At 40.9% G+C, this 16,516-nt stretch overlaps 1 protein-coding gene across 1 annotated transcript; it reads left to right on the forward strand.

Moving 5' to 3' along the window:
• The first annotated feature begins 3,417 nt into the window (after positions 1-3,417).
• LOC125377796 (uncharacterized protein RT0683-like) lies at positions 3,418-12,574 on the forward strand. Its single transcript, XM_048391816.1, has 2 exons — positions 3,418-3,466; positions 11,132-12,574. The coding sequence occupies exon 2, from the start codon at positions 11,156-11,158 to the stop codon at positions 12,128-12,130; it is 975 nt and encodes a 324-aa protein (XP_048247773.1). The 5' UTR covers positions 3,418-3,466; positions 11,132-11,155; the 3' UTR covers positions 12,131-12,574.
• Positions 12,575-16,516: the final 3,942 nt, after the last annotated feature.

A 16,516-nucleotide genomic window follows, 5' to 3' on the forward strand; every position in this document is an offset into this window, starting at 1 on the left:
ATCCAAATGGAGCCCATAACAATGCTTACTTTTCGAGCTGAGGCAATTTAGATACCAAATCATTCTGAACTTGAGTTGGGTTTATTTCTCTATTTATTCCGTAGGGTGTTGGAGACAGACCATATCGCATGACGAACTGAATATATGGAAGGGAGAAATCGGCTTGGGACTGCCTGGGCCAGTGTAATCGGATATGTTGCTGAGTCTCGGGTTTGGTATTTTGGTAAGGGCGGTGTGGTAGCCTTGTGGTTAAAGCGTTCGCTCGTCACGCCGAAGGCCCGGATTCGATTCCCCACTTGGGTACAATGTGTAAAGCCCTTTTCTGGTGTCCCCTGCCTTGATATTGCTTGTATATTGCTAAAGGCGCCATAAAACCATACTCACTCACTTACCTGCTTGTAGAAAACATCTGATTGGAAATATACAACAACACTACTGAAGCGTATGTCTGATGAATTCTTTGATATGCATTACTAAGAAGCTGGCGGATGACAAAGTAGACACAATTCATGGATAACAACTTCTTTAATACTGTAAAGGCGACGTTTCGGTAGAGATTCTTCTTATGCCTCAAAGTGAGATTGACCAATCAGAGACTACTGACTTCACATGAGCCGGTAACCGTCAGTAGAAATCCAAGATGGTTGATACTGACCTAATATGAGACCGTATACCGTCAGTAACACCCACCTCACATATTTCACATGAAAATTCTAATTAATATCATTAATTTTGATGTGCAAGGACGTTTATGTTTTTGGATCATGTTCGTGACTTTATTAACATTATATAAACTTAAAATTGTCAACACGGTTAGGCCTCTGAGGTTTGAAGAGTAGTCTCCCTTTGACCCCTAACGTCTTAGGTTGTAAGTGTTAAGTTTTGAGTTTTAAGTTTTGACATGACATGTGCGACAAAGATACCAAATAGTGTAAACCTTTCGGTATGTTATCCCACTCATGTATGCAATTGTTGTTACTGTTCATCTTCCACCTTCTATATATATTCTGTACAATATTCCTCATTCAGTCTTGCTTGACAACGGTATAAGGATCTATACCGACACGTCGCCTTTACAGTTTTAAAGAAGTTGTTATCCTTAAATTCTGTCTACTTCGTATTTCTGATGAATAGAACCACCCAACAAACATTTCCGTCTAAAACACTGCCCCTTACAGGAATTCGAATAATTATTTTACACTATGCATGGTTTAAATGTTGACAATTTTGTATTTCAAAGGATGGCAAAATAAAATATAACACAGTATATCTTTCTACATTTCGAAATAATGCTCATTATCTGCAATGAAAGTAACACTAGATGGAGATACAACAATGGGGTCCACTACTAATGCAACAACATCAAAGGGCGCGGATAATAACTTTTAGAATACAACCATTGCAACACATTTTCCTTGGTTTAAACCACGGGAGAGAGAGTTTGTTTAGCACCCCTTCAACAGTAATTAAGTTATATCACGGCACGGCAGCTTAATGTGGTAGGAAGGCCAAAAGTGATGCAGGTCTTTGATGAAACCCACGAAGTCGGGTATAACAGTGACAAACCAAGTAACAGGTTTCTGGCACGCCTAAGGAACGCAGCTCCGCTAAACGAGATTCTGCGCCTTAGACGACTGAGACAGCGTGAACCCTTCCGAAGACAGATTAAGTGAATTTACCAGTGTTACCAGAATTGTACCAACGTTGGGGTGTATTCTGTGAAAAAGGCTTCCCGCTATTAAATTTTAGTAATTTTTTTTCGAGCTAGTTTGTTTTATTTTAGCTATGGGGCGCACGGGTGGCCCAGTCGTCTAAGGCGCCGCGATTCGCTGTGCAGAGTTCCGTCCCTTGGGCACGCCGGAAACCTATGATTGTGGGTTCAAATCCCGGTTCGCCCCGATTATGTTTCTAGGTTTGTCAGCACAATACCCGTACTCGTGGGTTTCACCGAAGTGGTAAACGTCTGAGACCTGCATCACTTCGGGCTTTCCTCCCACATTAAGCTGACACGCCGCGATATAACTGCATGAGTTAAAAGCGGCGTTAAAGGTGAAATGCAGAAACATGTCATTGCTTAGGTTGTCTTTGTTCTTGCCAGGAAATTAAGAGAAATATGGCACTTCTTATCACAAAATGACGTGATGAGAGACAAAACAAAATGAATACGTCTGCAGAGCCATTGACTTTATGTCGTTCAAGCTCTTAAAAGTTCTTGACAGCTGTGCTCTTACACCTGGAAAAAAAGTGAAACACAACTCTTTAGTCTCATATATTCCGAGCTTCAATGTACTTTTCGGAAATAAATACATATATAACATTAACCTCCTTTTCATAAATGTCCAAGATACTTTCCTTCGCATATCGATGGTAAGTGCAATAACACTCTATGTTCCTAGGGTTGACCACAAGGACTGAGTCGCATCATACGAGCGAGTGAGTTAGTATGGCTTTACGTCACCTTTATTTCCAAAATATAGTGAGTGAGTGAATATGGTTTTACGCGGCTTTAAGCAATATTCCAGCAATATCACGACGGGGGACACCAGAAATGGGCTTCACACATTGTACCCATGTCAGGAATCGAACCCGGGTCTTCGGCGTGACGAGCGAACGCTTCACCACAAGGCTACCCGACCGCCCCTCCAAAATATATGTCATATAATAAGTTTATAATGTAAGGTGTTGACGCACAAATAGTCACGTCCTCTGGGAAAATCTGAGGTCTTTTGCGGGAGTAACATACTTCTTTGTGTCTTTGTGTCTTTGTGGCTGTTGAAGAATATATAGCCACATTTAGCAATACTCCAGCAATATATCGACGTGGAACACCACAAACGGGTTTCACACATTGTGCCCATGTGGGAATCGAACCCGGGTCTTCAGCATCACGGACGAACGCTTTAACCACTGGACTACCCCCACCGCCTACGCATCATAAGAAGCGAAGAAGAAGAAGAAGCACTAGAAGGGGGAGTAGTCGATTAACTATTGCCACAGAATAGTTACAAAATATGTCATTATCTAACTGATTTCGGTTTCTTAAGTAGGAAGCCCCCTTGTAAACAACACGAAATGTGTCTTTTCGGAAAATAAATATAGGTTACCATTTATAAAAATGTTATTATATTTCGAAATATATAGTTAGGAGTTAATTACTTAATTACTTTTCCAGATGGGTGTATATCTCTTTCAGTGCCACGTGTGTGTGTCCACTGACCATGTCGAATACTTTTACCTAACGCAGCTGGTTATCAAGATGCTTATCGGAAGCTTATTCAATCCGTGGCGCTATTTTCATATCAATCTCCAGAGTGATCCCTCGGTCCTGTGCGTAATTAGTGACGGGCTTCCAGCGTTAACCATCATCTGTTGCTTATAATAATCTCCCGAATGCTGCCTTTAGTTCATCATTGCAGTGACAGATGTGCGTCTACATCTACGTGTTTTATACACAGGTCCAGTGGTGGTAGGTAACCTTCATCATTTTTATTGTATAAACTGCAATCGAAATAACTTATTCAGGTGCTCCTCATGGCTTAATATGCTTGTTCAGCAGTACCATACTGAAAGACATATTCTGACTGTCCCCCATCTCTATGTTGTATCTTTCAATGCATCAGTGCTGAGCCAATAATCTGAGGCTCAACAGAACAAGAAGACTTTGATCCAGAGGATCAACACAGGGCGTGGAAATTTTGTAGCACACCTACCTTTAGATGCGCGTACCTATACTGTCATAATAAGCACGTACACTACTGCCCAGAAGTTCATTCCCCTTACACGCGTTGAGAACGCGTGTAACACGCATGTGACACGGGTGCTCAACGAGTTGTACACGGGTTGAGCACTCGTTGAGCATGGGTGTGCACCGAGTGTGGCTGCGTCACTTGATCAAAATAATGAAAAAGACTTTTGGAAAAAATTGGAAAAATCGGACTAGCTGATGATAAAAATGGCCAAGTTCCTTTTGGAGTCACTGATGAAGTCACTGAAACATCCGATAAGTCTTATTCTGCTTGGGTATGTCTTTTGATGTTGCTATGAAACTGTATGAAAGTCTTGTTGTGCCGGTAATGTTTTATGGATCTAGTACATGGGGATTGAACGTCTACAGAGAAGTTAATCTGATCCAAAATAGCGCCTGTAAATTCTTTCTTGGTGTTAGTAAACGTATCTCCAATATAGCCGCTAATGGAGACATGGGTCTCTCCTCCCCGTTTGTTAAATTACCTGTAAATGTTTTTAGACTGTACACAGGGCGTGGAAAGTTTGTGGTATACCTACCTTTAGATACCTATACTGTCACAATAAGCACATAGATATGTAGCCCGGAGAAAACAGTAGATTTGCCTGTTATACTTTCAGAATTAGGCATATGACACATTTGAGTTTAAATGCTTATATAATGTTAAAAATAGCAAACAAACAAAATGAAAACATAACTAATAATATATTTTCACAACTTTCTGAAACATTTGCTTTTGTTATCAAGAAACAAGAGGTATTAAATTGACACATAATGGCAGTATACATGATAACTGTTTATTTATGTATCTGAATGGAATGGCATCAAACCTCCTTTGTTGGCACATCAAATGTTAGCAACATGTGTTGCATATTGTCTAGAATTGAACGGCAAAATATGGCAGCGACACAATGGCTGTACGGAATGGCATACAAATGGTTTGTACATCTACATTGGTAATTATATTATTATCTTTTGAAATAAGAGGTATATTGTTGTAATACAATTTTATAATTAACTAGATCTATGGAGAAATTAGGATATTGATAAAACTGAAACCTACAACGTTGTGAGTGCATACTTTTTATACTTCTCTACGAGAGTAACCTGACGAATGCTTAGCGTACTGTATGTTAACTGCTGTTATTTACGCTGTACGAAAGTGTTCATACCTTGGTACACGGAAGGGGCGGTCGGGTAGCCTAGTGGTTAAAGCGTTCGCGCGTCACGCCGAAGACCCGGGTTCGATTCCCGACATGGGTACAATGCGTGAAGCCCATTTCTGGTGTCCCCGCCGTGATATTGCTGGAATATTGCTAAAAGCGGCGTAAAACCATACTCACTCACTCACTGGTACACGGAAACTGGGTCAACGTTTCCCACGTTCCCATGACAGTGCTTGTCTCCCTTTGATCATTGACCCCCACTAGACAAACGTGTTTCGTGTCAAATTTACAGTTATGAATGATTAAAAACATATTTTGATAAAGACTCGTGCATTTTATATGTACACATACCCTAATACATGTATGAGACAAAGATATGGTTTATTCTAAAACAATATTTAAATCTATATTGCAATTAGTCATATCACAGAGGCGTGTTCCCTTTCTTCATTGAGACTGTCAAACACAAACGTGTTGAGTGTAATAACTTACAGTTGAGAATGTTTTAAAACATGTTTTATAATTATTTATGTATTTCATATGTTCACATATCATAATACATGTGCGAAATAAAGATAAGGTTTTTAAGTTTGATTACATATTTCCACTTATCACTCATCTCCACGTAACTTTCTCAAACAAAAATAAATCTTGTAAGAAATCTCCGTGAATGTTAATTGAAACTGACCACCTCCTACAATTGACAGGTCACCCCCATTCAAGAACCAGAATCGTATTTAAATATATATAACGCCAACAATGGTACAACATGAGAAAGTTCAAATATGAAACATCAACGCCAGAGAATAACCAGTCTCGAATATCCAACGAAACAGATTCCATTTAGCGCCAAATGTAAACTAGTGAGTGAGTTGGATTTAACGCCGCTTTTAACAGTATTACAGTCATATCGCGGCGTGTCAGCTTAATGTGGGAGGAAAGCCCGAAGTGATACAGGTCTCAGACGTTTACCACTTCGGTGAAAACCACGAGCACCGGTATGGTGCTGACAAACCTAGAAACATAATATGGGCGAACCGGGATTCGAACCCACAATCATAGGTTTCTGGCGTGCCCAAGGGACGCAACTCTGCACAGCGAATCGCGGCGCATTAGTCGACTGGACCACCCGTGTCCCAAAAAAGTTAATTAGCTTTGAAAATTACATGAATGGATCACTGAAAACCAGTGGTGACACGCAGAAAGGACAAAATAATATGAATATACATGATATGATTATTTGGCAACAAAGATAACTTGATCGGACCTTGCTTCATAGCTTGAATTACTCAACCATGAAGCATGCCTTATTGTTTCAGTATTTTGTTGTGTTAACGGATAATATCTTTCATGTACTTATCATAATTTTGCCAGTTAATGGGGGGAGGGAGGGGGTACTGATCTCTCACAATTCTCCGGAACGGGATGTTGCCTTTGTTCTTGTTTTTCCCCTTGGATACCCGGATGGTATCCTAGAAATACGACCTCTGCCGCGCCGACCGTAAGGGTATTTTGTCGCTTTTATTGATAGTAAGGACGTGTCGTCACGTTGATCAACAAAAATGAAATACAATTTTGTCTGGGCATTAATTAGGACATATAGGCCTCTTCCGCGATTGCATCAGTTATGGTGACAAAATGTTGAAATGACACTTGCTTGGCATTCTGTGAATTTCTTTGACATTATTTTGACTAATAACACAAACTTATGAAGTTTAACTGAGCACTGCTTATCATATCGCCTGTCTTTATTACAGTCAATGTGTAAAATGACTGAAATATTCACTTAGGCAATTTGGAAAATGCCCAGATATTTCAGTTATTTCGGGGCGGTCGGGTAGCCTAGTGGTTAAAGCGATCGCTCGTCACGCCGAAGACCCGGGTTCGATTCCCGACATGGGTACAATGTGTGAAGCCCATTTCAGGTGTCCCCCGCCGTGATATTGCTGGAATATTGCTAAAAGCGGCGTAAAACCATACTCACTCACTCAGTTATTTCACAAATTAACTGAAAAAACTGTCCATTTATTTTATGATAACGAATTCCAAACATTGTGATGTTGATTTCATCACCCAGTGACGGAAAATGATAGGATTATAAGGTTATATATGTCTATCAATAATATAATATCAGTCAGTTACCTTGTTCGAGGAATGTATCTGCAGCTGTACAATGAAACGTGTTCGATGTCAAGAGCCTTTGTAACAATCTAATATTTTAAAAGAAATATCGCGTTTGTGGATATTATTACTCGCGTTCGTTTCTCGACTGACAACATACGTTTTTTGCAAGTGTTTCACATAGGTGGTAAGTCTCAATGGTCCTAAGATAGCATACGTGACAACTATTTTCATGATGTCCAAGGTTATTAAAAATAATTCCATTGAATAAGAGAACAGTAAGCAAGCAAGCAACGTATTATTGGCTCATCCTTTGAACAAAGTATACTCTTCAAAAAAAAGAAATGCAAAGTCAGATTTGTGTGAGGTAGGAAAATACATTTATACGAGGAACCGTACAAGGTATTGAGCCAAAATGTTGTGGAGAGAACACTTGGTAATTGTAGTCATCTCAATTATCGGTACATAGGAAAAGTCCATGATGGAGATCAGCTACCATCAATAACGCGCATGTTCGATGGAATCGATAACGGCCTGACATCTCCTGCCCATGGAAGAGACGAGAATGCGAATCACATCCTGGGGAATGGTACCCCACTCGGCCTGCAACGCAAAAGCCAACTGCTGCAACGTCTGGGGTTGTGGTTGACGTCGGCATAGCCGTTCATCCAATTCATCCCACAGGTGCTTTATCGGGTTCAAATCCGAGGTGCTGGAGGGCCAGAGGAGAACATCAACGTTGTTGCTGTGTAGACATGCTCTTGTTATCCGTGCTGTATTGCGGTCGAGCGTTGTCCTGCTGGAATACACCATTGCCGTTGGCTGCAATTTGGAGGACGTGTGGTAGGAGAAATTCGTTGATGTATCGTTGGTTGCCCTGGGTATGGACCAAACCTGTCCTGCCATGATGAGAGATAGCCGACCACATCATAAAGTTACCCCCACCAAACCTGTCCACTTCCTGTACACAGTTTCCGGTGTAACGTTTTCCCCGACGTCTGTAGACCCGTGCTCTTCGATCCCCTCGATGGAGGAGAAATCATGATTCGTCGCTAAACCAGACATCTCTCTATCGCATTTGAGGCCATACCCTCTGTTGACGACACCAATGCAGTCGTTGTTGACGATGTTGTCAACTCAATATGACGCATCGAACAGGACGTCTTGCTCGTAGATCTGCTGCTCTTAAATGGTTTCCTACGGTCTGGTCAGAGATTCTGCGCAGTATTTTTGATGCGGTTGAGTTGGCTGTGGTTGTCCTTTCACGCAGATGCCAGGCAATCATAAAACCCTGCACTTTAATACCGTTCATATTGCTGCTGCACGTGCAGTACGTGCAGCTCCATGGCCCTTTTGTTTAATGCACTGGGTGCGTTTTTCAGAATTGTACGTGTTTCCCGACTAATGGTTGTGCATGACCTTGAGATCTTACAAAGTTTATAAATATACAACGCGCGGACCTCAGATCGGAGCGATCTCTCCTGGACCGCCGGGGAATATAACAGACTGGCGCTTAGCCAACGAGTGTTTCTACACGGGAAAAAAACCGAATAGCACACTAACTACTGTATATACACTGAAGATGAAAGTATAAAAACAAAACGCTTGAACATAAGCTACCCAACGGTATCATTAAAGATTTCAAACAGGCTATGTACGATTATTGAGGAGGCAAAATGTGAAATATCTGAGTGTACATATAAATTCCCCTAATGTTTGAAAATCATAGTTACAAAACCATTTTTAATACAAGAATAAGGTAGCGAACATATAAGAGATAACAGAAATCAAGTCAATACATGGTTTGAGAGTGCCATTATATTAGATTACAAGAGAATGAAATAGTTGGGTCACTAAATCTCTAACACGGATATAATCACACTGTACAACGACGACCGAAGCACTATGCCGAGCGGGGTCGGAAATGAAGCTAGGGAGCAGAGCGATCACTAGAGCACGAGTGACTTCGAGATTCGGTGACAATATTACACCGTAACATGTAACATGTGGAGGTGTGTGACAAATGGGTCGTGTAATTATTGGGAGATAACCACCAGGAGTGCTATATTCCGTGTCAATGAACCGTGAATGATTCCTAGTCCCGGAAACGCCACGGGGAGTTTACCTCCTAAATATCAAATTTGTCGCTCCCGGGCCGACAGTAGGCTGATTGAGAGTAAAGTACACTACAATGGTGATGAGGATTAACAATGGGGATTAACGTCTTAAAAGTAAAGGCAATTAAGTGTTTCAATGAAAACAAAACTTTTGTTAAGGATAACAACTTCTTTATTCTTTGTAAGGAGGTTTCATGACATTTTTCATGCCCCACCAACCCTAAATATCTCCTCCCATTCCCCCTCCCCCAAACACAATGAATGACTCGTCCCTCATTGTTCTTTTTGTTATAATACTCACGTACTGCCGTTTGGTAATAGAATGATTCCTACACGCTCCTGTAGCCAAATATTATGCTTCAAGGTGACCCATGGCATATGTTTAACAATACAGTCTTCTTTTCAAACATTTAAATTATGTTTCAATGTATTTTATATATGTAGAGTTTATTCCTACATCAGTTCTCCATGCGATACTCACACCGTAGTCTGTCTCCCAGACCCTGGAGAGTAAATTTGAAACGGACTCCAACTCAAACCAAGAATGATTTGGCAAGTCAAGATTGCCTCAGTTTTGGCCCTCAAATCAAGCATTGTTTGTTGGCTCCATTTGGATTCAATTTAGTAGCTTTTTAATTTTAACAACGAAAATTGTATTTCTGGAACTAAATGTAAGTCCAATGACACCAGCACATTCCCATGAAGAAGTTATTTATATCTTGAATTAGAATATGGAATTATCGTTCATTGTCCGATGTCAATTCATCGATGACAGGTAAGGATATATTATAGTTAACATATTCGCCTATTTTTTTATAACCAAATTTACTTGTATGTACATTACTGCAATGGATATGTACATGAATGAGTCTGTGAGTGAGTTGGGTTTAACGCCGCTTTTAACAGTATTCCAGTTATATCGAGGCGTGTCAGCTTAATGTGGGAGGAAAGCCCGAAGTGATGCAGGTCTCTGACATTTACACTTTTGGTGAAACCCACGAGCACCGGTATGGTGCTGACACATCTTGAAATATAATCGGGGCGAACCGGGATTCCAACCCACAATCTTAGGTTTCTGGCGTGCCCAAGGGACGCAACTCTGCACAGCGAATCGCGGCGCCTTAGTCGACTGGCCATGGACCACCCGTGTCCTCTTGAGCCACAATTGAAAATATGTCAGTAAATACTAAAAAAATTCAGATATAGAATTATAACCATGCTGATTCACGATCTGTTGGTTATTTTAAAAGACTCACTATTTAAATATAAACTACCGGTCAAAAGAAAGTTTTCACCCACTTCACTTGACCAAACACCAAAAACAAAGGCATATGTGAGACTTATGATGATTAATTTATAAACAGAAATCATTTTCCATGAATTAGAATGAAAATGCATTGTAATGCCGATATTGCATTCTCCGCAATACACAAAGAAAGAGTCAAGGGGTCCAAATTAAACATTACACAAATCAGAGTTCATTGAAAAAGTGCATGAAGAGACCATTAATGACACAGTAGTCAGGTAACACGTCATCAATAGCGAGTGTGACCACCCTGGGCATCCGTGCACGGCAACACATGCATCCACTTTATTGATGCATGTCATCGTATCCCAATAACGTGGATTGATGCACATGATGTCAATCACTGGATTGTCTGGTCCAGCCTCGATTATTAACAGACCGCCGTCATATAGCTGGAATATTGCTGAGTGCGGCGTTAAACAACAAAACAACCAACCAACAGCCGTATATGGTCAATGGACACAAAATTTTGAAAACTTCATTAAAACCGATTGATTAGTTGGGTGTCTCTGAAAAGTGTCGAAAATGCATATGCGTCATTAATTTCAAGTGAACAGTCAACGCTTTTTCTCAGCCCCAACATAACCGTCAAATCACTGACCAAATCATTCACAACCCTCCTTGTTACGTATCATACTTTAATTACAATTAATTGTATAATAGTTTGTGTTTACAGGGATTCAACATTTGACGACGAAAAATGATTTCAAAGACGCTTGCCTTCTGTGTGGTATTCCTTTGCTGTAGTACGTACTTCTTTTATTGTAAACTGAAGAAAGATTTCAGAATGGGTTTGACAAGGGACTTCTCTCGATATACTGCAGCAGAAATCACAAACAATATACAGAGTAATGCAAGAAACATTACAAAATATTTTAACGGAAAGATCGAGCGAGATTACCCAGGAACCGGAAACATAAAAGAAGGCAAGGATGGATGTCTGGTCAGCGACGATGGAAACAGTGGTAACTATACGGAAAGACGAGTAACGGCTCTATTCTTTGAAAGGTTATCACATAAGAACAAAGAGGAATATAGGGACCTCATCAGAACCTTCAGTAAATATGTGCCCTCCAACATCACTTACTTCCTCTATGCAGGAACTCTCCTCGGATCCTACTCACATCACGGCATCATTCCCTGGGACGATGATATGGATATTATTGTCAGGGAAAATGACAAACCTGCATTACTGACATTCTTGAAGTCTCTCGGTCCAGAGTATGAAATTTACACTGAATGGTCAGTAAACTGGAAATTGTATCACACAAAATCCCCAAAGGCAGGTACTCGAAAATGGAATTGGCCATTCCTCGATATATTCTTTTATTCGGAACACCCTTCTTTCATCCAAGAATCTAGGGAACTGTGGAAAATATATAATAAGCGTGATGTGTTTCCTTTGATGACACGGCCCTTCATGGGAATGATGCTGCCAGTACCAAAGAAGACCCGGGAGGTGTTGGAGCTGCATTACAAGATAGATATGTGTGTGTCGAATTCCTATGATCACAGACTGGAAAAGGATGTGCCAAGAAAATGTGTATCAAAACTTCCTTGTTCTCTCCTGAAAGACAAGTTTCCCTTTGTGGTCAGAACGTACTCATCAACAAATACATCTGTTGAAATACTTGAATATGGCTATAGCGTTCATCAAAAAGAGACTTTGGCATAATAACATCTGTCCTGTCATTCGTATTCATGCCAGTGTGGACAGTTCCTTCTATAAGTTTCTTAGTGAGAGACCATTATATTTCCTGATCAGTTTTGACTTGGGTTTTGCGGTTGACGCCCTTAAGTTTTGTTCTTTTTAATTTAGTTTATTTTGCATCCATAATCCATTGATTATCCCTTCTGTCGTGTGAAGAACATGTAAAATCCATACCGGTTTCCTCTCAAGTGTGAACCTACTCCACTTTACTTCAAGCTGGTAACACTCATTAGATAAACAGCTGTATAGATTTTAAGAGCAGGCAGCGGTTGTTATGCTTGTAAACGGGCCAACGGATAAGGTGTTATACAGGCTTGCAACTGTAGCAGCCTGATACTAAAGCTGCTGTACAGGAATCACGCTGTTGGAGATGATGGATGATGCCTCAATAAAGTGACCAAAATACCTTCGCCTGTAATAAACAGTGTCTTCATTTACAGAAACGAGCCTTCGTGTTGTATTGTATACTAGTTCCCGGACGCAGAAATTCTTGTGCCAGTATTTCGAGAGTCAGAACCAAGTATTCAGCGTCCAGACCCATATCCGTCCATACAGTTTATTGTTACTCCAGGTTCACTGCAGTTCTGTGAAGATTCCGGGTGAGACTCAGTTTCTTCAACCCACGTTTGAATCAGGGGGCGACTGACGGGATCGGGTAGTCAGTCTCGCTGACTTGGTTGATGCATGTCATCGTATCCCAATTGCCTGGGTCGATGATCATAATGTCAATCTCTGGATTGTCTGGTCCAGGTGCCATTATTTTCAGACCGCCGTCATATAGCTGGAGTGCGGCGTTAAATACAGGTACCGTTGTGCCGCCATTTTAAGGCTATGTATGTTGGTCAATGTACATGTACAAAGGTTTACCATGTTTATGTGTTTGGAAATAAAACAAGCACAACATGTCAAATAATGTAAACTGCAAGTGTGCACATACTTTTCGGTTTTCTGAAAAAGAAACGTACGTAGTTTTGGTAACATAACTTTACTGCAAACCCTGACACAAGCTAAGTGATAACACACTGCAATAGGACAAACAGTGGAAAATGTGAAGACTCCACACGGAGAGTGACAAATGTCATGGCCATGAGAACTCAAATTCTCGTTTCTACCATTATAGTTGAAGTACACTGACTGCCATGGACAAACTGATATTATGGATCACACGTTGGGGAACGTTAGCCCATACTGTCTGTAGTGTATGTGCAAACTGTTGCAGTGTCCGTTAATTAGGATGACGTTGTCGCTGAAGCAAATAGTTGGTCTGACAGCGTGCGTTACACCTTGACACGTCGCGTGGGGTAGAAGGGGTCGCGTCTTCCGGTCCGTGACTTCAAATAAGGACGACCCGTGAAGAGCCGGGATAGAATAGCTCTTCAGGAACCCATGCTTGCAGTAAAAGGCGACTATGCTTGTCGTAAAAGCGACTCACGGGATCGGGCGGTCAGGCTCGCTGACTTGGTTGATCCAATTGCGTCGAACGATGCTCATGACCTTAATCACTGGAATGTCTGGCCCACACCCGATTATTCACAGGCCGCCGTCATATAGCGGGAATATTACTGAGTGCGGCGTTAAACAACAAATAAACTAGTCAGTATTGTATTGTTGGGTCAGCAATAACATTTAGTGTTTCGTCACGTGATATGGATTAATCAATGAAATTAATCAATCTTAATAGGGGTATGACGTTGCAGACTATTTACTGAACATCATAGCTGAGTGGTAAGATTTGTTGACAAAGGTATAAGCAGCAATTGAGATTTTTTTAATGAATTATTTAACTGCTTGTAACATGTGTATGCACAATCCAGGAAGGGATCACAGGACTTCTCACCTGTAAGTGGGCCAGGTAGATCAGCATTTGATTACATCATCACTTCACATGAACAGTGGAGTACTGTGGGAGATTTCAATGTCCATGAAGTCAGTCACATCCTCAGTCAGTGTGATGATATCGCCAACAGTCTCCCTGCCAGATCAGTCAACACTGGCCTGGAGAATCGCGCATAAAATACCTTGAGGAATATCGTCTAGACTACTCTTCATCCTCTGTTTCATTGTCATTTTGCATGTGATTGACTGAAGTGCAAACAGATGACACTTACGTACAATACTAGTATTAGATTTAAAGACTATTCTTGAGTTGCAGTTTAACATATACAATGTATGATAAATCAGCACTCTGTGAGTCTGTCATGTTTGCGTTTACACAAAGTGAGATCCACACATTATATTCATGTGGGGGGTCGAACCCCGGCGTGACGAGCAAAAGCTTCAACCACTACGCTACCTAACCCAATGACATTTGTGTGAATTTATTGGTAAGCGATTGTTTACATTACATTACATTACAGCTATAAGGAAAAGCGGACTTGCTTTTAACCACAAGGCCATTCCACTCCTTCGTTGAATGTGTTACTTGTCGATTCCCAAATTGAAACAACGTGTTAACTCAGAAATATGTACGTACATGTATGCACGGGTATGGTGCTGACAAACCCAGAAACATAATCGGGGCGAACCGGGATTCGAACCCACAATCATAGGTTTCTTGCGTGCCCAAGGGACCCAACTCTGCACAGCGAATCGTGGCGCCTTAGACGACTGGGCCACCCGTGCCCCCAACATGACATGAACAGATCCTTACCTTTGTGGAAAGTTATCAATCAGTTTGTCCAAGAACTTGATTTTGGAGGAAGAAATCTCTTCTTTTAAGAATAGCATTTGATTGTGTGACCCTTGAAACCCTTCAGACAATCATCTAGGTTTTCTGCTGATGAAGACCACTGTCAGATTTCAACTCCCCCAGACCTGTGAAAAATAGCTCTTCAGCAACCAATGATTACCGTAAAAGGCGACTATGCTTGTCGTAAGAGGCGACTAACGGGGTCGGATGGTCAGGCTCGCTGTCTTTGTTGAAGCATGTCATCGATCCCAATTGCGTGGATCGATGCTCATGATATCAATCACTGAATTGTCTGGTCTAGCGTCGATTATTTACAGACCGCCGTCATATTGCTGGAATATTGTTGAGTGCGGTGTAAAACAACAAACAACTCAACTCCCTCAACTTATCAAGTGTACTTTTGAAAGGACAGGTTCAACTTGGCAACAACTGAATGATGTCCATCATCAAGTTAGGGCAATGGACTCTGAGCAAGCTTCCTGAAGAAAGGGAATTTGAACAGTTGTGATGTCATTTATCTGAAAATACATGTTCAACAGTTTCACCTAAAATTAAGCTTCAGGAATGTTTTACGAAATCTAATTCAACCTACCCAACTCAACATATTCACAACCACGTTAGTTTATCACTTAATAAGTACCTGTTTTATACACCAATTCTGCATGCCTTTCAAACAACGGGAATAAACAGAAGGGAACAATAAACCAACGGATGAAAACACACAAACTGTTAATTTGTACTGTTAAGCTGATTTGGAATTCAGTGTACGACTGTCAGACACAGCAGTAAAATAATAACTCTCACATACCAAAAAAATAACAAACAAAATTAACAAGAATGTTATTGAATTGTCATTACTGCAATGTTAGCAGAATGAATTTAAATTCTGAAACAAAATGTCTGCAAATGTGCCGCCTTTAGATCTTTGGATGTGTCGACTTCAGCAAGATACGCTAGAAGGGCATTAAGGGTCCTCCCATACATGGTCTCAAGTGCCCTGTAAAATGATAGCCATCTGACTCTGTGGACTTCTTTATACATAAGCTGGGGTAAGTCTAGGATGGCATTTATTTCTGCCATTCGAGCAGCTTTCTTTGGTGAATATTTGAAATAATAATAAATTGCTGTGAGCGCTAGTTGGAAGGCATCCAAGGCTGTAACATCTTGTGCAGTTTGGCTTATACACAGTGCAAGTCTATGTGCGATGCAGTGCACGCTAACCATTCCAGGATTGTCTATCTTCATCATACCTGCCACACCCTTGCCCTGACCAGTCGTAACCGATGCTCCACCAGAGCCGAGTCCCATCACCTTTGACACAGAAATCCCTCTTAAAGTTATTTTCTAATTTCCTGTGAAAGAGCCACTCCAGTACATTCTGTAATGTTAATATTGGGTTAGGTAATTGGTGCTTGGTTGCATATTCCCTAGATCCACAAGTTGGGTGTAAATAACCAATCTCTTGTTCACACAGATATCAGTGCTTTCATCAGCTAGATGGAAATATAGGGGGATTGTTTCACTTTTGCACTTAATTTCATTGTCAATAGACGCAGAGAGTGCTTCAATAAATTCACTTGCTGCATACGAGAAGCCACAGTGTCTGAAACAGGTAGGGGAGAAATGTCTGGCACATTCAGTTCTCTCAAAAGGGACATCAG

Source organism: Haliotis rufescens, unplaced genomic scaffold (assembly GCF_023055435.1).
Source record: "Haliotis rufescens isolate VD_foot unplaced genomic scaffold, xgHalRufe1.0.p SCAF_10, whole genome shotgun sequence".
Taxonomy (NCBI): domain Eukaryota; kingdom Metazoa; phylum Mollusca; class Gastropoda; order Lepetellida; family Haliotidae; genus Haliotis; species Haliotis rufescens.

Excerpts from the sequence above, each read along its gene's own strand:
- LOC125377796 (XM_048391816.1), top strand. The coding sequence starts at position 11,156 with ATGATTTCAAAGACGCTTGCCTTCTGTGTGGTATTCCTTTGCTGTAGT.